At 36.4% G+C, this 21,112-nt stretch overlaps 1 protein-coding gene across 3 annotated transcripts in view; it reads left to right on the top strand.

Annotated features, from left to right (window-relative positions):
• Positions 1–20,767, top strand: part of pbx3a (pre-B-cell leukemia homeobox 3a) — a gene marked incomplete at its 5' end in the record, with an annotated part of 48,103 nt that extends 27,336 nt beyond the window's left edge. The window contains 10 exons of one of the 3 annotated variants that reach the window (XM_081365683.1): positions 5,383–5,658; positions 6,420–6,661; positions 7,779–7,969; positions 10,114–10,249; positions 14,276–14,305; positions 15,518–15,683; positions 16,170–16,247; positions 17,227–17,336; positions 18,337–18,426; positions 20,328–20,767. In XM_081365683.1, coding sequence (XP_081221809.1) covers positions 5,580–5,658; positions 6,420–6,661; positions 7,779–7,969; positions 10,114–10,249; positions 14,276–14,305; positions 15,518–15,683; positions 16,170–16,247; positions 17,227–17,336; positions 18,337–18,426; positions 20,328–20,420 — 1,215 coding nt within the window. In that variant the 3' untranslated portion in view covers positions 20,421–20,767. Of the gene's footprint in view, positions 1–5,382; positions 5,659–6,419; positions 6,662–7,778; positions 7,970–10,113; positions 10,250–14,275; positions 14,306–15,517; positions 15,684–16,169; positions 16,248–17,226; positions 17,337–18,336; positions 18,427–20,327 lie in introns of those variants that run through there. The other 2 variants (XM_081365681.1, XM_081365682.1) reach the window with 2 other exon arrangements.
• Positions 20,768–21,112: the final 345 nt, after the last annotated feature.

Genomic DNA, 21,112 nt, shown 5'->3' with positions numbered 1-21,112 from the left:
TTGAATTTAAGTAAAACAAAGTTCATAATATTTGGTAATCTTGTTAAGTATTAATAAAGTTAAACAATTGGGATTAACAATGAGGAAATAGATTATATGAAAATAAATTTCTAGGCGTTATAATAGATCACAAATTATGCTGGAAACCACATATTAATCATGCAAAAAGAAAAATGTCACAATCCATTGCAATATTACATAAAACTAAACATATTCTGAACGAAAATTCATTATATATTTTGTATTGTGCGCTCATAGTTCCATACATGACCTATTGTGTGGAGGTTTGGGGACATGCATATAAAACCAATATATGTATGTTAATATGTTACAAAAAAGAGCAATAAGGATTATAAAACACGTTGACTATCACGAACCAACTAATCAAGTGTTTAGTAATTTAAATGCTTTAAAATTTTTTGATTTAGTTAATTTCTGTACTGTACAGACAATGTATAAAGTCTATAATAATTTGCTTCCAAACTGTATCCAGAGGCTGTTTGAAATAAGAGAAAGTCAGTATAAACTAAGAGGAATGCATAAGTTTAAAAAAATAAGGGCAAGAACTAATACTAAAAAATAGATGCATATCTGTCAAAGGGGTTAATCTATGGAATAATTTGCATACGGAATTAAAATTGTGTAATTCACTTTGTAAATTCAAGAAAATGTTTAAAAACAAGGTGGTAAATAATTATAATTATATATTAAAAAAATTCTTTTCTTTTTTCTTTATATACATATGTATATATATTTTGATGTATGTGTGTCTTGTATTAATCACTACCAGTGAAAAAGTGCCGCTCATTTGATTGATAATTATGTATAAAGGGTGGGCTTAATAAGCAGAGGCTTCAGCCTACACCTTTTTCGGTTATTATGTATAACTTTATTTTTTATGAGTGATTGTCTGTGAGGACCGGGAAAAATTAATAAAAAAAAAAAAATAAAAAAAAAAAATCTTTTTAAACAGTAAACATTTGGTAACCCAGTATTTAAAGAAGGGTTGTGCCTTTAAAATATAACTAAGATTGCATTTAAATTTCCTTTGAATATATACATACACACACATGCATTTTATTTTGTTAAAATTATAAACATTTTGCAGATTCTGCAAGGTGTATGTAAACTTTTGACAATGATTCTCTCTCTCTCTCTCTGTGTATGTGTGTGTGTGTACTTGTACAACTATCTTTGTGAGGACCAGTTTGAGTTTTAGACCATTGGAGTGAGGTCAAAGAGAGTAAAGTGAGGACATTTTGGCCGGTCCTCACTCTCTGAGAGCCTTTAAAGGCCTGTTTGAGGGTCAAGACTTGGTTTTAGGGATAAGGTTATAATGAGGTTAAGGGTCGGTTTAGGGTCAGGGGTCGGGTTAGGCACTTAGTTGTTATGGGTAAGGTTAGGGTAAGCGGCTAGAGATTGCATTGTGTCAATGAATGTCCTCATAAAGATAGATGTACAAGAATGTGTGTGTGTGTGTGTGTGTGCGTGTGTCGTTAATTCATTATGGACATATTTGGAATACTTCAGACATCACTATAGTTATAAATACATTTGTCTATGTATATATGCACCTCTCTGTCGATCCTGTTTTCTTTCAGTCACCGTTAGCTAATTGGACGTGTGCTTAAACAGAGCCGCTGTCTGAGAGATGCGTTTGATGCGATGTGCTCTGTGCTGAATTAGCATTTCTTCGCCTGAGGTCTGAATAGGGAATAGTGCCACCTTTACCATTTTGTTGCCATTAAAAATGAAAGCGACACCAAGGGAAAGGACAAAGATGAAACTGAAATGAGATTAAGAGCAGAGCAAATGTTCATATTCTGTGGAGGAAACATGCAGTCCTTCAGGATTGCTTCTGATTCATTCCCTCATATTCAGTCCTACCATCTTCTGTTTGTTTGCCTTTGTCTGCTGTGCTTTAAATGTCATCTTGCATTGACCTCATGAATACTGTGTGTGTGTGTGTGTGTCTGGAGGGCAGTGTGTGTGTGTGTGTGTGTGTGTGGATGCTGTATCTTATTCTAGTCATTGTTAGCAGCTGTGGCGTGTTTACAATCTTGTCCTCGGGATTTTTGAAAGAGCATCTTCAAAATCACCTAAAACTGCAGAACAATGGCATCGCACTGAATGTTTCTCAGAAGAGAGATTCATTTCTATTTCAAAGCTCATCTAATGCTCACTAATGCTTCTTTAAGTATCAACTTAGTCTAAAAAAAGCTTTTGAAAAGACAGAAATGAGTCAATAGTTAACATCCAGAAATAACATCTATTCGATTTTATTTAAATGGTCATATTTTCAAAATGCATTTATTCAAATTGCATAAATCTGTTCATTGTGAAATCAACTGAATTTATTCAGTTAAAAATGATAAAGGCAATATTCAATTAGTTAAATATATAAGATTGAAACAAATTATATTTATTGATGATAAATATATAAACCTAATTAGTTACTGTGAATTTTAAACACTTTCAGTTTATTAGGACTATTACAGAAATGTTACCCATATCATGTATGACTGATAAATATGCATCACATTAAGTTTATTAGTTTGTTTATGGTAAAACTTTGTGATCCAAACGGATGGAAACTGTATAAGCAAATTCAAATACATCAATTTTAAATTTAGGCCTAAATATATATATATTAAGTGTATCTTTTACAGTATCTGTAAAGTATTAAACTTGAAATTCAGTATTAAAATTCATGACATGAATGATTCCTCAAATTATGTTTAGATATTTTTTACATTATCTCTAATTTGGCAGCAGAGATATTAGGCTGCGGTCACTTTAAGACCTGATACATGATCCATTATACTGTCACACATGCATTTTCTTAAAGTCCCTCTGTGGTGAAAATCAATCTTTTAGTGTTGCTTATAATTCATGTGTAAATTCATAAGTCAACACCATTGCTGAGTATTTTCTCCTTTAAACTGCAGTGAACCAAAGACAGTCTCAAAAACACGCTTTGAAACTCAATTTAGTACTGAGAGGCAACTTTATGTGCCGCACTATGTGAGCACAAAATCTGCTAAAATTATGCGCAATACGTGCAATCCCATGCAAAAATTCTAGCCCTGTAACATCAACAGTATTCATCTGGAGCAAATGAAACGAGTGAGTGAGGAGAGGCGGGTTTGTGTGTCGGAGAGATGAAAGAGAGCGACTTGTATTGTATTCTGTGGAAAATGAGTATTGGAAGCGTTTCAGATATTTCAGCATCAATATGTATCGAAATATCAATATTTTTGACAACAATACATTGCACTTAGAATTTTATTTCAGGTGCCTTTTTTAAAGACTACAATTGAAAAATGTATATATAAAATTCAACCCACCAAAGTGGCTAGTAGGAGTGAGTGCGAAACTGTCACGAACTGCTCCGAGACACAAGGGTTGAGGATGCAAATGCAGTATTTATTGAACAGGGTGATCCAAAGACGTAATCCAAAGTAGGCCTACAGGCAAGGTCAAACACAGAAAGGTAGTGAAGTTACATTTGACACTGAGGGCTCTATTTTAACGATCTGAAAGCAAGTGTCAAAGCGCAAAGCGCAAGTAACTTTGTTGGCGGGTCTTGGCACTGTTGCTATTTTCCCGGCGGGATAAATGACTCTTGCGCCAGGCGCAAATCTAAAATGGGTTGGTCTGAAGCAGCTTCATTATTCATAGGTGTGGTTTGGGCGTAACGTGAAATAAACCAATCAGAGCGTCATCTCACATTCCCTTTAAGGGCAGGCGCGCTTTTTCCTTGGCTTATTGCTATATTAACGGCGGATTTGCCAGGCGCGCGCCAGGAGCGGTTCCCAGCCGAGGAGAGCAACGCTCTCATCACGGCCGTAAAAGAGAGAGAAGTGACATTGGGAATGGAGAAACACCCAAATTAGCTTCGGTTAAACAGGCATATAATAATGTGGGTAAATGTGTAAGCTAGATGATAGATCTATCGTTTGTAATAATATGATTTGCAAAAATGAAAACTGCTGCTTCTGTGTATATTAGAGAATCAAAGTGTATGCGTGTTGTGCACGCTATACATTATGGTCAAGCATGCGCCCTTAAAATAGCATAATGAACAACGCGCAAGGCGCCACTGACTTTAGACTAGGTTTTTTCTGGCCAGTGGCGCAATTGTTTTATGGAACAGTAAAATAGCACCAGGGAACGTTTGCGCCGGAACACAGCTCCTTTTTTGCGCTGAACCGCCCACGGTGCGCAAGTTCATTCCCTAGTTTAGCGACGTGCTTCTGTGGAGGGAAAAGCGCGCTTTGCGCGGTTGCAAAATAGGAATGAAACATGCGTCGGTGTACAAATTCAATTGCGCTGGGTGCAAGATAGGGCCCTGAAGCTTCAAAGCGCGTATAGAGTAAAAGCACAATTTCTCATGAAGCTCTGTGTCCAAGCGCGTATTGTTTTCAGAGAAACACGTGATCAACGAAAAACGAAGCCTCACATTTTTTCCAGTCACGTGAATGCTTCACCTTGCGTGTCGGTATGTTTGAACCCAGACGGGTAATTATCAGAAAACTGAACAGTGTTGTCAGGCTTTTATTTGTGCTTAATGGATAAAACAACGGCGCTGCACACTCAATTACTCATAAACATGGCTGCTATAAATTTGATCTGCCAAAGAATGGAATGAATGTGAAAACCAGGCTTATATGGGGTGAGTTAAACAAGGTAATGAGACACAGGTGGATGTTATCATGGTTGATTGGTCTGGGCAAAGGATTATGGGAATGGAGTCTGTGAAGGTGTGGTAATAGTCCCGGTTATACTCTCACTGGTGATCGTTACAGTCACACGCCACTGCTGAAATACATACGCATTTGGCGAGTGTTAATGTCACGAGTCGCACGGGTATATTTGTGAATTAAATTTAAATGTAATTTGTGAATTAAATCATTAGGATATTAAGTAAAGATCATGCTCCATGAAGATATTTAGTAAATTTCCTACTGTAAATATATAAAACATTTATTTTTGTGAGTGAATGCAGCACAATCGCCAACATAAATGGACAACTTTAAAGGTGATTTTCTCAGTGTTTCGATTTTTTGCACCCTTAGATTCCAGATTTACAAATAGTTGTATCTCGGCCAAATATTGTCCTATCCTAACAAACCATACGCTTTCAATTGAAAACGAATTTATTCAGCTTTCGGATGATGTATAAATCTCATTTTAAAAAAAATTGACCCATGTGACTGGTTTTGTGGTCCAGGGTCACATATATTCTTTCTAACTCAGCAGAGGAAGCAGAATAAGAAAAACTTGCATGTAAAATGTATGTATCAGGAGAGCATTTTTTCTCCCACGCTCACGTGAGCATCCACTCCATTGCTTGCGAACTCAAAATCAAACGTGAGGTGCCAAAAAAGTCTTTGGTGTGGAATTAAAGGAGGCCGTCGCTGGAGCGCATCTGAACGGCTCACAGCGCTTCTCCTCCACCCACCTCAGAGAAGAGACCTGCCACTGTCAATCATTCTCTGGCACACACACACCTCGCACGCTGACGTGACCTCTGATAAACAGCGTGTCATAGCAGACTAATCCTGCGCTGTGCAGTAATGGCTGAGGACGTGAGTGCTGGGCCCGTCTTATTCAAGAGGAGAGAACTGCCTCTGAAACCTTCTGTGGGCGGTCCAGGTGTTCAAGACATTGTCTTTACATGTCTGAATGTTTTTTTGTTTGTTTTGTTCTACGGTTAAAGTTACATTGCTCATCTCATCTCTATTTTTGTGGTTAAACAGATTTTTTTTGTTGTTGTTGTTGTAAAAATAAGATTTCAGCATCATTTACACACACTCATGTTGTTGTTGTAAACAAGAATGCTGTGGAACACAAAAGAAGAAATTTAGAATCTTCATCTATATACAGATTCTAAAGATTTTTTATCTATCTATTTTGTATTCTGTATAGATAGATATATAGATAGACAGACAGATATATGATAGATTAATCTATCTATCTATCTATCTATCTATCTATCTATTCTATCTGTCTGTCTGTCTGTCTGTCTGTCTGTCTGTCTGTCTGTCTATCTATCTATCTATCTATCTATCTATCTATCTATTCTATCTGTCTGTCTGTCTGTCTGTCTGTCTGTCTGTCTGTCTGTCTGTCTGTCTGTCTGTCTGTCTGTCTGTCTATCTATCTATCTATCTATCTATCTATCTATCTATCTATCTATCTATCTATCTATCTATCTATCTATCTATCTATCTATCTATCTATCTATCTATCTATCTGTCTGTCTGTCTGTCTGTTTGTCTGTCTATCTGAAATTATATACTTTCACTTTCCTTAAATCCCTCCGTAACCTAGCTTATGCTACTCTGAGCAATGTGTGAAACATATGAAGATCTGCTTCCTGCATATGAATCTTTAAAGTGTGTGTTTTGTGGCAGGTCTCAGTATCCGTGGCAGTCCTGATGAAGACCCTCCTGACCCTCAGCTCATGCGTCTGGATAACATGCTTCTGGCAGAGGGCGTGTCTGGGCCAGAGAAAGGGGGCGGGGCATCGGCGGTTGCTGCGGCAACAGCGGCGGTGGGAGTCGGAGCCGACAACTCCATCGAGCACTCGGACTACAGAGCGAAACTCACTCAGATCCGGCAGATCTACCACACCGAGCTGGAGAAATACGAGCAGGTCTGCAACCAGTGCTTATACAGGAGTCTGCAGAGACATGAGTGACCACACATCCTAGCGTTACTGGAAAAAGAGAAACTACCAGCATTCTAGGGAACAACATAGTCACTTATCTCATGCAATAAACACATTCACACGATCATACACATAATGAGCAGTGTTATTTTATGTACTATGTACTTATTTTATGTTATAGTTTGCATGCTTTTTTGTTAGCTTTTTATTTTAGTTCAATTTATAGTTATTTTTTTTTATATATTAATTTATAAATTAATTACATTTTTATGCCAGATTTAGTTTTAGTTAAGTGTTTGATGTATTTTAATTTGTATTATTAGTTTTATGGTAAATCTTTACAATAAGGTCTCATCGTTAGTTAACATGAACTAACTATGAGAAATATATTTTACATTATTTATTTACCTTTGTTAATGTTTGTTAATAGAAATAATCATTCATGTTAGTTCACAGTCCACTAACTAATGTTGACAGATTTGAATAATGTATTAGTAAATGTTGAGACTGACCTTAACAAAGATTAATAAATGCTGTAGAAGTATTGCTCATTATAGTTCATGTCAAGTAATATAGTTAACTAATGTTAACAATGAAACCTTATTGTAAAGTGTTACCAGTTTGGTTAATTTTTTGGTTATGAGTAATTTGATTGGTTCACTGGGGTGCAACATGTTTTCATTTTATGTTTACTTAAATTTTTTGTCATTTTCTTCAGATATGTTTTAAATATATTTATTTATTTTATTTTATTGTTAAGTTTTTTATTTTAATTTAAATAATTAGTTTTGATTTTAATTTTTAATTTAATTTTAGTGCTTAAAATAGTTAGTTGCCATGGTGTCATTTAAAAAAAATGCATCTAATATTTATTTAAAATAAAAATATTTCAGCCTTAAATATATATATTTTTTATACTTTATTTTATATGTATTATTATTACTTTTTTATTTATTTATTTATTTACAGATACTAATTTTAGTGCTTCAGCTCAGTGCTTTTCATCTAATATTTATAATTTATTTTTATTTCAGCTTTATTTCAATAAACAGAAATTAATTTGCATTCACTATCAGTTATGAGTAATTTGATTGGTTCACAGGCGTGCAACGAGTTCACTACCCATGTGATGAACCTGTTGAGGGAACAGTCTCGCACGCGACCCATCTCACCCAAAGAGATCGAGCGCATGGTGAACATCATCCACCGCAAGTTCAGCTCCATCCAGATGCAGCTGAAGCAGAGCACCTGTGAGGCGGTGATGATCCTCAGGTCACGCTTCCTCGACGCCAGGTCAGAAACTCAAGCACATGCACTGTCATGCATTTGGCAGATGCTTTTAGTTGTATCCAAAACAACTTGCATAACATGGTAGGAAAAAATAATAACGCATTATACGGAGCCACAAAAGGGAATGGTTAGGCTGATAAGGAGAGATGATTGACAGGACGATGATGGAGGATTTGGTGCGTAACAGATATATGCATATGTGTGTGTATATGTATATGCAGTGTACACACACACACACACACACACACATTCATATATATAAATATGTATACTATATATACACACACATATTATATAAATTCAAACTTTTATGTTAGATGAAACTAATTGAAACATATTTTTTCCATCACCATCCCTAGAATGCGTCATTTCCTTTCCAAGCACAATATTCGGCTTCGGGCACGTCAGTGTAGATAATGCTTGGATTGCTGGTGGTTAGTGAATAAGCCCCAGGTTTTTGCTCTAAAACACAAAGCACAAAACTGGTTAGTAAATTCAAACATCATTTTGCCCCTGAGAGACTGTCCTACTTATAATGCACTGTAAATAATAAGCATTTGCTTAATAAAGAAACACGATTATTGGTCGTGTGTCTGTTTTTACACATGTAGGTGTTTTTGCTAGTGTGGGTTTGTTGCTCATTGTATTGGATGTGCTGAAAGCGAGGCATGTGTGAACGAGTGGGTGATGTGGTAATGTTTTAAGGTCTTGTGAATCCTCTGGAGTATTTTGCTTAAACTGGCAGACGGATAAGTTGGGTGGGCACAGGAAATTTGCCAATTAGTTCCAGTTGGTTGGTCCAGTTACTTAAAGCTAAGAGTAAATTATGCATAAATTTGCTCATCAGAGAATTATTCAAATGACTCTTTGGAATTATTCAAATGCATGCAAATGAAGCAGACGTTGATTGGTGGGCTCATTGATGACATCATAAAGAGACTGGCTGCCAAGGTCAGATTTAATCTAGTCTCATTAATGACATTGCATTGCATTTATGTTTTATATATTTTAAAAGTACAACTAAGCATTTAAATATCATCTTATAAGACATATTATAGGTAGATATAGAGTGACGACTGATATTTATATGCATTTTGTGTAAATATCTGCTATACTTTTATAAAGATCTCATTGATTTACAATACAAGCATCAGAATTTCATCTTACTTTTTGGCCATATAAATATCAGCATCTGCACCAAATTGCATATTTTGCTCAGTTTGGACCTCTGAATAAAATGTAGGTATTTTTGCTCCTCAACTATGAGATCCATGTTCTCACTATTTCATCTGAGCCATAAAAGCCTGATGTATTTCAGATGTCAGGCTTTACAGGGTTAAGCAAAATCAATTGTTTATAGCCACATCAGGGACTTATAACTTTAGTCCCGTTAAAGGGCTGATGAACTGAGAAATCAAATTTTCCTTGAGCTTTTGACATATAAGAGGTCATCATACTATAAGAATATCCTGTAAGTTTCAGATCTGAAAACTTCCTTGTTAGTCCAATAAAAGCTTTTATTGACACCAGGCACAGCGAACGACAGGTTTTTCAAAGTGGGGATCTATGACGTCAAAGGGTATCAAACACCGCCTCCGTAGAAGAAGATCAACGCCTACTTCAACACTGCTTGTTTAGCCCCGCCCACCGATTTGCGCTTTACATGAAACTCATTATAATATGCAAAACTGTTATCCAATCACAGCAGTGTGCGTTTACTTCCAAGTCTTCAATGCAGCACGCCCATAAAAACCGAGCGTTTCAGGAGCTAGGCTCAAAACCAGGGTAGAAAATAGCCTATTACTTATTCATTTTGATGTTTTTGAATGTAAAAACCAAGCGAACGTCATAAGTTGACCTCAGACAACAATATAAAAAAAAAAAAAGCCAGTTCATGACCCCTTTAATATATACTACATTCAATAATACACACTTTATGCATTATGGTGTAGTTACAGCATCGACCAGCAGGGGGTCATTAGAGCATGATAACCGGCTAAACCTTTGAAAACAATGATTATTTGTGAAATTCTCTGGTGTTGCTAGTGAATATCACACTTTAATAACCTTTAGTATATAAAGATATAGAAATGGTTCAGGATCTAACAATACCAATGATTTATTGTTTCCATTTTATGCTTCTCCAGGAGGAAAAGGCGCAACTTTAGCAAGCAGGCGACAGAGATTTTGAACGAGTATTTCTACTCTCACCTCAGTAACCCGTATCCCAGCGAGGAGGCCAAAGAGGAGCTGGCGAAGAAGTGTGCCATCACAGTGTCGCAGGTGAGTCCAGTTCTCGGACGATACTGCGCACACCAGCCTTCAGCTGAGAAACAAGAGGAGATTTTATTCACAATCTGAGCAAAATCACTAACAAATTTGTTAGCGGTGGTCTGTGACACTGTGAAGGTGCAGAGAATTTGGCTCAAAATACAAGTGAAGAAGCAGTGACGTCTCGAAACAAATGGGCGTGATGGCATGGATCCTGGAAGTATTTTTCCCATTGCTTTTCTTCATAAAAAAACATCTAAATAAAGTTTAAATAGAGTTTAGTAGAGTTTAAAGAGAAGGTCTGTTTTTGAAAATGTACTGTTCTACGTTATAAAGACCATAAAGAATTGCAAACGACTTGGTCCAAGTTTATATTAGGTGTCTTTAAATTCTAGTCAAGTCAAGTCAACTTTATTTCTATAGCGCTTCATACAATAGAGATTGTTTCAAAGCAGCTTTACAGTGATAACAGGAAAATAATGATTCAACGATGCAAACCGTTCATTTCGGCTGTACAGCAGCTCTAAAAGAAATTAGTGTTATTCTTCGGCTGAAGTCAGTTCAGTGTTGATTCAGTTCCGTTGGAAAGATCAGCAATTATTAAAGGTGCTCTAAGTGATGTTGGGTGACGTCACTTCTTGTTGACGTTCAAAGTATTGTCAAACAAAACAGAGGCTAGCTCGACCCTCCCTCCTCCTCATCCTCCTCCTCCTCCTCCTCCTCCTCCCTCCTCCTTCTCCCTCCTCCTCATCCCGTCCCCTCCCCTCCCCCTCCCTTCCGTGCTTCCTGAAACAGGCTTTTCCGATGTAAATTCGGGACTTCACGCGTTCCTTCTCCTTTTCCCTCTTCTTTGCTATTTGTTCATCGGAATGTCGTCTCTTTGGTTGTGTGTCGGCCATATCAAAATTCAAGAGAATATAATTCTAACGTTAGTCGTTGTCGTCGTCGAGGACATCTCTCCTCTAGCTAACTTCCCTCTTCATGCTTCTCTCTCCTCCACCCCCCACACCCCCCTTCATGTGCACTCGCACTAACCCCCCCACCCCCAAATCATTCTAGTCCGTTATTGGCTGGAACACTGTTTGTTATGTTTCGTGGTCCAGGCTGGGCCAGTTTGTTTTTCTTGCCGTTTGTGGAGCCTGGGCTGTCTACAGAGACCATGTTTCTTTACAGTGTGTTCAGGGGACAGGCAGCTAGCGGATAGTGAGGAGATGCTTGCTGTATGTGACAAAAAATATTTCAGCCTAAAAAACATGTGACATCGCTTAGAGCACCTTTAATAGTTAATTTCATCCATAAAGCAGTTCTGCAGAAAAACAGTGATGTCGTCGTCCAGCTCAGTTCAGTTCTCATCCAATAGTGTCAGTGCAGTCAGATCAATAATACTGTTGAATATTAAGTGTCTCCGTGACAGAAATGGAGAAAAAAACTTGGTAGAAACCAGGATCAGTCGGGAGGCCAGTTCTCCTCTGATCTTAGCGTGATTATGATTCAGGCAGGATCACGAGTCAGAATTCAGATTGGAATCGGTCAAATATTCCATCCAGTTTCCTTTGCTTGAAGATCGCATTTATCACGCCAGTATTGAGACCAAGCTGGTCTTAGGGTCTGTGCTGAGGACTTGTCTGGTTCTTGTGGTCTCTGCTGAGGATCAGTGCCGATGTCTGTCGTGTCAATAAGGTCTTCACAGGGGAGAGTCTAGTTGACAGGATCTCTGCTGACATTCAGGGCTGAGCTGTGGCGCGTCTAGTCCTAGTCCTCCATCTGATCTGGATCCGGCCCAGATCCGGCTGACTATGGTGACCTCGGGATAAGGATGAGACAGACAGGCTAATATTAGCGTAGAAGCCATTCCTCTTATGATGTAACGAGTACATCAGGTGTTATAGGAAGTGTTCCCGGTTCCGGCTGACCTACTTATGCAGCCGAACAATCCTTTAATGGAAGTGAATTATAGAAATGTGATAATGTGTTATGTGTATGCTACTGTAGGTGAGAGAGATGTGTTTTTAGTCTAGATTTAATCTGACAGAGTGTGTCTGCTTCCCGGACAATGTAAGGAAGACTGTTCCAGAGTTTTGGTGCTAAATAGGAGAAGGATCTACCGCCAGTAGTCGATTTTGATATTCTAGGTATTATCAACTAGCCAGAATTTTGAGATCGCAGTAGACGTGAAGGACTATAATGTGTTAAGAGCTCGCTCAAGTACTGCGGAGCTAAACCATTTAGTGCTTTGTAAGTAATCAGCAATATTTTGAAATGTATGCGATGTTTAATAGGGAACCAATGCAGTGTTGACAGAACTGGGCTAATATGGTCATACTTCCTGGTTCTGGTAAGAACGTTTTGGACCAGCTGTAGTTTGTTTATTAAGCGTGCAGGGCAGCCACCCATAAGAGCATTACAATAATCTAGCCTTGAGGTCATGAACGCATGAACTAACTGTTACGCATTTGTCATTGTAATTTAGTTTTGATTTTAAGATGGAAAAATGCGTTTTTTACAGATGCTAGAAATGTGGCTTTCATATGAAAGATTGGTATCAAAGAGACACCCAGGTTCCTAACCGACGACGAAAGTGGTCACATGGTACAAGTAGGAGCTCTCCGAAAATTTCCAGATTACAAATTGTAATTACGAACTCTGGGAGGACGAGTTTTTTTACAACTTTTTACAAGTTGAAATCTCGTAATTGCGATTTTTAATTGCGACATCATGGCGTGAACGTATCTTTACTTAAAATGTTAGTACATACTAGTAGATAAAAGACACTTAATATAAAGTGGGACCAACAATTTAATCTATTCAATTGGTTGTTGTGTCTAATCTTATCAGAAAAGACAACTACTGACTTTTATGCTCCAATTTCCCATTTTAACTAATGTTAAGTAGGTAGCCTCAGCCACAGCACATAAACCTTAGCTTCAAGTAAACTATATAGATATCTATGTGCAGAATTGTATATTCCATTCTGTTTACTGAACTAGTCAATAATCATTACTTTCGGACACAGAATCCAAATCATAAAATCTATTTACGCTAATTTTTCAGATAAATCCACAACTAAAAAGACACATAAATGAACTGAACTTTAGTTGCATGAGAATGATAGGCCATGTTATTTTTTTATTATTTATGTACTATTACAGTTTCCAGTTTATGGAAGCTTGTTTCCAACGTAAGAATAATACAATTTATTAGATAACAATTCTGACTTTTTTCCTCACAATTGTGAGTTTTTTATCTTGCAATTCTGAGAAAAAAAGATGCAAACTCAATTGCGAGAAAAAAAGTCAAAATTGTGAGATAAAAAGTCGCAATTACCTTTTATTTTTTACTCAGTGGCGGAAACAAGCCTACATATCCATTCATATTTAAAAATATTTTGAATTTTTATATTTTCAGTTTTAAATTTTAGTTAAATTCTTAGTAATTTTGTATTTTCATTCGTTTTTATTTAAAAAAATATCTCTAAATAGTTTTCATTCATTTTTCATTTTTAGTTTATTTCAGTTTGTAATTTTAGTACTTAAACTTAACTGCATTTAATTTTCATCTAGCTTAACTTAAGTTTTTATCTTATATTTTTTTTTTACTTTTGAATAGTTTTAGGCTAAGTTGTTACTTCAGGATTGTGGGTAATGTAGTTCTTTACAGGAAATTCCGCAATTAGAAACAATATTGTTAAGTAGGAATCACACTGACACAGAAGAACTCAGTGTTTTCAGTCTTTCTACTTCTAAATTTCATGTTTAAATCAATGTGTTACTTGCAGTCTCTTTGTAATTGCATCTGAAATCCTACACCAAATTTATTTTCAGTGTAGAATCCTATAACACCCTCAGTTTATACATCTCTCTGAATGGCATTCTTACTTCCAGAGGCCGACTGTTGCTCTCAAATGAAGTTAATGATGAACGTCTATCCTTTCTTCAGCCTGTTTAATGGGAGCGGGTGTTGTTTGTGTAATGGGTGGGTGTGTGGGGTGTACAGGAAGTCGTTACTGTAAAAAAAAGCCCCTTCTTTTTGTGCCCTTAGGGGAAGGGAAGCACCATCACTGTGTCACAGGTATGTCACTAAAACACGCGTCCGTCTGTCCTCTGTGTTGTCTGTCGATGTTGGTTGGTTCTGTGTACTGAACACCAGTCATTCTTTACAGACCGCGCTGGAAATGATAGCGTTTGAGCGGCCATAAGACAATGCATACATTTACTTGCCACTGGAACATGCCTTTTTGCACTTGGATCATGTCCTCTGGCTGTCTTTTATTGGCTCCCGAGATTATGACATCAGCGAGGCTTTTTTATATTGCGCATCTTCAACTGTTCCGCCTCCCATTGGCAGTTTAAAGCCTGTTTGGAGATATTTTATGAAGGAGCCATTGCTCGGGGTGGATGTGATTTTAATATGTCTGGGTTTGTAGCAACGTTAATATTCTTTTGCACAAGGTTGGTCCATTTGCAACCGTAACAGTCGCTGTAAAACACATATAAACATGGTTTTCTGAGAACCAGTAAATGTTTTGTTTGCAGCATATATTTCAATGGACTATGCAATTAATTCATTCTATAAATTCGACAGGTAAATGTCATGAAAACTGTCAGGAATGTGTCTGGGTGACTTTTTTTTCCATTGTGGTAGAAACTTAATTTAAATAAATGTCACAATACAAACATTTTAATGGTCCTTAAAGAGGCTTCATTATCTTTATGCAAAAAAAAATATTTAACAGTAACATTGTGAAATGTTATTACAATTTAAAATAACTGGTTTTAAAATGTAAACTATAGATACAAAACTGTTTTCAACTTTCAACTATTATTAATAAGCACCAATAATAACTGAGCAGAAAATCATCATATTAGAATGATTTCTGAAGGATCATGTGACACTGAAGACTGGAGTAATGATGCTGAAAATTCAGCTTTGATCACAGGAATAAATTACATTTAAAAATATATTCACAAAGAAAACAGTTATTTTAAATTGTAATAATATTTCACAATTTTACTGTTTTTACTGTATTTCTGACCAAATAAATGCAGCCTTGGTGAGCAGAAAAACATTGTCAAAAGCATAAAACAATCATAGCAACCTCAAACTTTTGAATGGTAGTGTATAATTTTTGTTTGTTGTTGTTGATTTTGGGATAAAAAAATGATAATATATTTTATTATGTATAATATAATACTTTTATAATATTTTATAATGTATAATATTTTGATAGCATTTCCTCATGAGATTCCTCCACATTTGCCTCTCTCTTGCTCTCTATCTCAGGTGTCGAACTGGTTTGGTAATAAACGTATTCGCTATAAGAAGAACATTGGTAAATTCCAGGAAGAGGCGAATCTGTACGCAGCGAAGACAGCAGTGACGGCGACTCAGGCCGTAGCGGCCGCTGTACACAACAGCCAGACCAACTCGCCCGCAACGCCCAGCTCTGGTACAAACACACACACACTCTATGGACGAGACCACCGGGCTAGTTGTCACTAATGTTTTGAGTCCATTTGCACAAATACTTGTTTTCTTTAGTAGTAGTTTTGCATGTTGGTTTCAAATATAAACATGTGTTGCCCAAATCAGTGGTATCCTTAAATTAATTGGCAATTATTAACAGGTAAATTAGTTAAATAGTCCACTGTGACAACATGTCCTGCTATAGGGGTCAACAAGTGTTAAATGAACTGTATCTTTTTTCCTAGGCAGTAAGAGTGGACATATTTAATAGCTTTTTTTTGTAGCCAGAACTTTTAAGGTTTGTGTTTACACAGAAAATAAACCCCTGTGAAAAATTGTGACAACTTGCCCCGTTCTCCACTACTGTATATTCCTTATACAGCAGATCTAGTCTAATTATTTGAAATGAGTGATTTAAGAGTTTAAATGGGTTCAGTTCTGCGTCAAACGTCTGTCATTCTCTCTTCAGGTTTCCAGATGAAAGATGAAGACTTTCAATTGGATGCAACAGAAGATAAAAACAATCTGTTAAACAACATTTTCACTGGTACGGCGACTTGAAGACACTTCCTGTGATGAGAATTACTGTGAACTTCCCGTATCTGTGTTCAGTTGTGTATGTGCATATACAGTGACCCCAAAAAATATCCATTTGGATAATTATTTTAACCCTGTAAAGCCTGACAAGCTTTTTTTTTTTTTTTAATGGAACGCTTTATCAAACCTTTAGACAAAAAAAAGTTTAGTATCATAGAGTATCATATTTGATATACATCAGGCTTTTGTGGCTCATATACTGCAGTATGATATAGTGAGAATATGGAACTCATACTCGAGGATAAAATATACCTCAATGTCATTAATAAATGTGCAATTTGGTGCATATGGTGATATTTATATGGCCAAAAAGTAAGATGAAATTCTGATTTATGCTTGTAATATAAATCAACAGTACAGCAGACTACTTAAAAAATACATATAGTCGTCACTCTATATTTCACAATAAAATGTGAATATTTGATATTTAAATGCTTAGTTTTACTATCAAAGTGAAGCATTTTTAAAACATATAATGCAATGCCATACAATGATGATTGAGAGATAAAAGTTCCTCAAAATCCTGATGGATCATATTTGATACTCACATTTGATCATCTTTTCTAACAAATAATATATGGATGATCAAGTGAAGTTGCTTCAGTCCAGTAAGTGTCCATCTAGAAATATTACTAACATTAAAAAAGATATTCTTATGTTTATTGTATAAAAATCAGTGCAGATTTCTCAGCATAAAGACACGTGAACCAGGACCTGAAGGGGGTGTTTTTACAGTTACTACTAAAAGGCCTTTTACTTGCTAAAAATGACAGAAGGCATGTAGTGCATTGTGTGTAACAGGTTTGACCATGTTGATCATTAGCAGGCCTTAGAAATGTGATACAGTAATATGATACATGCAAACATTAAACAAGAAAAAACTTCACTGAACATGTTCACAAACTCACTGTTCCTCCATCTCTCTGCAGGGTCTTCGGGTTCGTATAGTTTGCCAGGTTCGGGAGACATGTTTATGAGCATGTCCAGTCTGAACGGTTCATACCAGCCGGCCCAGGTCCCCGTCCCAGGACAGACACAGGTATCACACACACCGGCGCAAGAGCACAATATATACTATAACGTACAACATAATATGCTCACCAAGGCTGCATTTATTTGATCGGAAATACAGTAATATTGTAAATGGTATTACAATTTAAAACAACTGTTTTCTATTTGAATATTTGATAAAAAAAATATATATTTATTCCTGTGATCAAAGCTGAATTTTCAGCATCATTACTCCAGTCTTCAGTGTCACATGATCCTTTAGAAATCATTCTAATATGCTGATTTGCTGCTCAAGAAACATTTATTGTTATCAGTGTTGAAAACAGTTGAGAGGCTTCATTTGTTTGTAGAGACCGTGATACATTTGATCAGGATTCTTAGAATGAATAGAAAGTTCGAAATAACTTTTTTTTTGTAATATTATAAATATATTTACATCCACTTTAGATCAACTAACCCCAAACTTTTGAATGGTAGTTTATATATATATATATACACATATATGTGACCCTGGACCACAAAACCAGTCACATGGGTCAGTTTTTTGAAATTGAGATTTATACATCATATGTAAGCTTTCCACTGATGTATGGTTTGTTATGATATTAGGACAATATTTGACCGAGATACAACTATTTGTAAATCTGGAATCTGAGGATGCAAAAAAATCTAAACATTGAGAAAATCTCCTTTAAAGTTGTTCATTTATGTTCGCGATTGTGCTGCATTCACTCACAAAAATAAATGTTTTATATATTTACGGTAGGAAATTTACTAAATATCTTCATTGAACATGATCTTTACTTAAAATCCTAATGATTTTTGGCATAAAAGAAAAATCTATAATTTTGACCCATACAATGTATTGTTGGCTATTGCCACAAATATACCCGTGTGACTTGTGACTGGTTTTGTGATCCAGGGTCACATATATGAAATATGTGTCTAGAATACCAATAATATCACAGCCAGTCCTTCATTATTTCTCACCGTTTATGATCTCCTGTCCTGTGTTTCTCTCTCCGCAGGGAGACTCCATACGTCACGCCATCGGTCAGTCGTTGGGTTACAGCGATGGTCTGCGGGGAAACCCACTTTACAGCCCTCATGGCTTGAACGTAAGTGTGTTATTTGAAAGTAAAACATTTAAGCCAGAGGTATATTCCGTGCAAGTGTGCAAATGCAAATGCTTGGACACTTTCAACTTAACAAAAAGTCAAACAGACTTAAATCAGCACCAAAAGCTCTAGTGTAAAAGTGTTTTAGGGTCTGAATATCACTCACACGCACACACACACACACACACACACACACCGTCTCATGTGGTGGCGAAGGAATAATCTCTTCACAGCAGGTCTCCTGGAGTCATTCAGAAAGACGTTGTATGATCAAACTGTCGCTCCATGAGCCGACAAAGACGACAGCCGAGATTAAGACTGGGAGAGGTGATGCTGCCTCTGTGAAAAGGCAAAGATAAACGTATGGATTCATATTAATATCCGCACACGCACACAGGGCTGTTTGCTGGGATAGATGCAAATGCGTTCTGTTTCCATTTTCCAAAATGCATCTAATAACGCAACGACATGCACGGCTCTTGGCAGTATATCTGCCTTCTTATTGAACCACACACTCTCTCTCTCTCTCTCTCTCTGAGCGAATTTGCGGTCCATTTCCTTATCACTATAATAAAATATGAAACTGGAATTGCCTGCAGCTTTGTACAGATGTGAATAGCATCTTCCCAGATGAGGTTTGATAAGACATGCTTTATAATGGAGTCACAGCGTTAAAGGTTCATTAATCTATTGAGGCGGCCACGTCGAGGAAAAAAACAATACTAATGTGAGAGGAAAAGAATCATCCATAGCCTTATCACAAAGAGAAATTAAGGACAGTACGAATAGCTTCAGATGTCATGGACATTCACATTACAAAAACAATTATTTCCAAATTGGTTTAAGTCTTGTTTTACGGTTAAAATATCTAAAAAATCCTTGAAATTAGAGATATTTTCATAGTACCACATAGGATAATAAGACTTGTTTTTCAAATACAAGGCTTGTTAATACCAATTGCATTTTTTTTTTGTATAAACAAGTAACAAATAAGTGGAAAATAAACAGTAATAATAATAAAAAATAACAACATCTTAAAATTAGACCAAACCATCTACCCAAAATCAAAATCAAGAATAGGACTTTTGCCATGTAGAATGTTTATACTTGGCTTAATAATTAAATTAAAGCAATCAATTAATTAAATTAATCAATATGTATCTTATTATTATTTTAAACAAAAACTGCTTAATCCAGCTCTTGATGGTTTGCTGGTCTCGCCTTGTTTAAGATGGTTTAAGCAGTGTTGGAAAAAAGTTACTTTTAAAAGTAATCTGTTACAATATTCCATTACTTTCTAGAAAGTAACTAGTTACTTTTAATGGAAAGTAATGTGTTAGGGTTAAAAACAAAACAAAGGTCCTTTCAAAATAAATGCATTTAAATATTGCATGTTTGTGTAATATTCTGAGTTTGCATTTCACTGTTTTGAACCATCATATTCAACCATCAGTAACCATCATGTTTTCACACGGCACACACAACGCCTCTGCACTTACGATTTCTCTCCACATGGGAACAGAAGAGCTGTCAGTAAATTCATGGGAAACAAAGTAACTTGCGATACCAATTTGAAAAAGTAACTTAGATTGAAAATGTTTAAGTAATGCATTACTTGAAATAAGTAATCTGATTACATTGCACAAGTTACTTGTAACATAACACTGTTCACAAGTGTCCAAAAAGCTTCTAAAAAAAGCTCCGTAAGAATAGACCAGCGTGAACATGGTTAGGCTGGTTTAAACTGGATTTTGTTTCAGCATGGCGAACAACAGTTTAGACAAAATGGATACAAACAGAGCATTTTATCTGATCTTACTCTCAAAAATCAATATCGGCTAATGTCTCCATTCTGACTTTAATTACGCCTCTCAAATAGTCTCTTGCGTGTCTCTTTCCAGGGTAACGGTGGCTGGCATGATGCGGTCACTCCATCTTCTGTGACGTCTCCTATAGAGGGAGCGAACAGCGTTCACTCGGACACCTCTAACTGACCAGGCTGAGAACCCGCAGGACAACCTACACAACTCAACAGCATCTCCAGCGAGAACACGAAACTCAGATGTGAAACCGCTCTGGTTCCTCAGTACCGTACTTTGACTAAAAGAACACCATTGATTGATGGTACCAGCTTTCTTTCCAAAACTGGTGATGCCTCAATAAACATGGCCAACATGTGCGATTGTGGAAACAAGGGATTCTTTTGTCATAATCTTTGTGAACATCTTTGAATAGGTTTAAAAATAGATCATGATTTAAATTGACTTGTATCACTGTCTTCTTGCACAGTACAGTGTGTTCGTCCTTAAGTGATATTTTCCTCTTACAGATCACCAACATGATTGCGAAACTGATATTTTTAATCTGTATTTTTAATGATTTAACTTGACCATTACTGTTATTCATAATAATAAAGGTCAATGACATCTTAGTTTTAACAAATTCTGACAATAATTGACATCAACACTGCAGTCATGCAGATTCAGATTCAGCTATTTATATTCAGGTACAATGTACCAACATCACTACATCAAAAGAGCAAAGCTGTAGGCTTCCAGAAGTAAAATACCTTTGATAATGTCCATAAAGAAGATGTATACTGTATGAAGTGTCTGTATCTGTGGAGCTGATTGGTTTCTTTCAGGTCCAGGTTGGCTCACAACTCCTCGACGAACGATGTTTTGAA

Source organism: Scardinius erythrophthalmus (assembly GCF_964197995.2).
Source record: "Scardinius erythrophthalmus genome assembly, chromosome: 5".
Classification (NCBI taxonomy): Eukaryota; Metazoa; Chordata; class Actinopteri; order Cypriniformes; family Leuciscidae; genus Scardinius; species Scardinius erythrophthalmus.
Note: the sequence above shows the minus strand (reverse complement) of the source record. Positions and strands in the feature narration are given on the sequence as shown.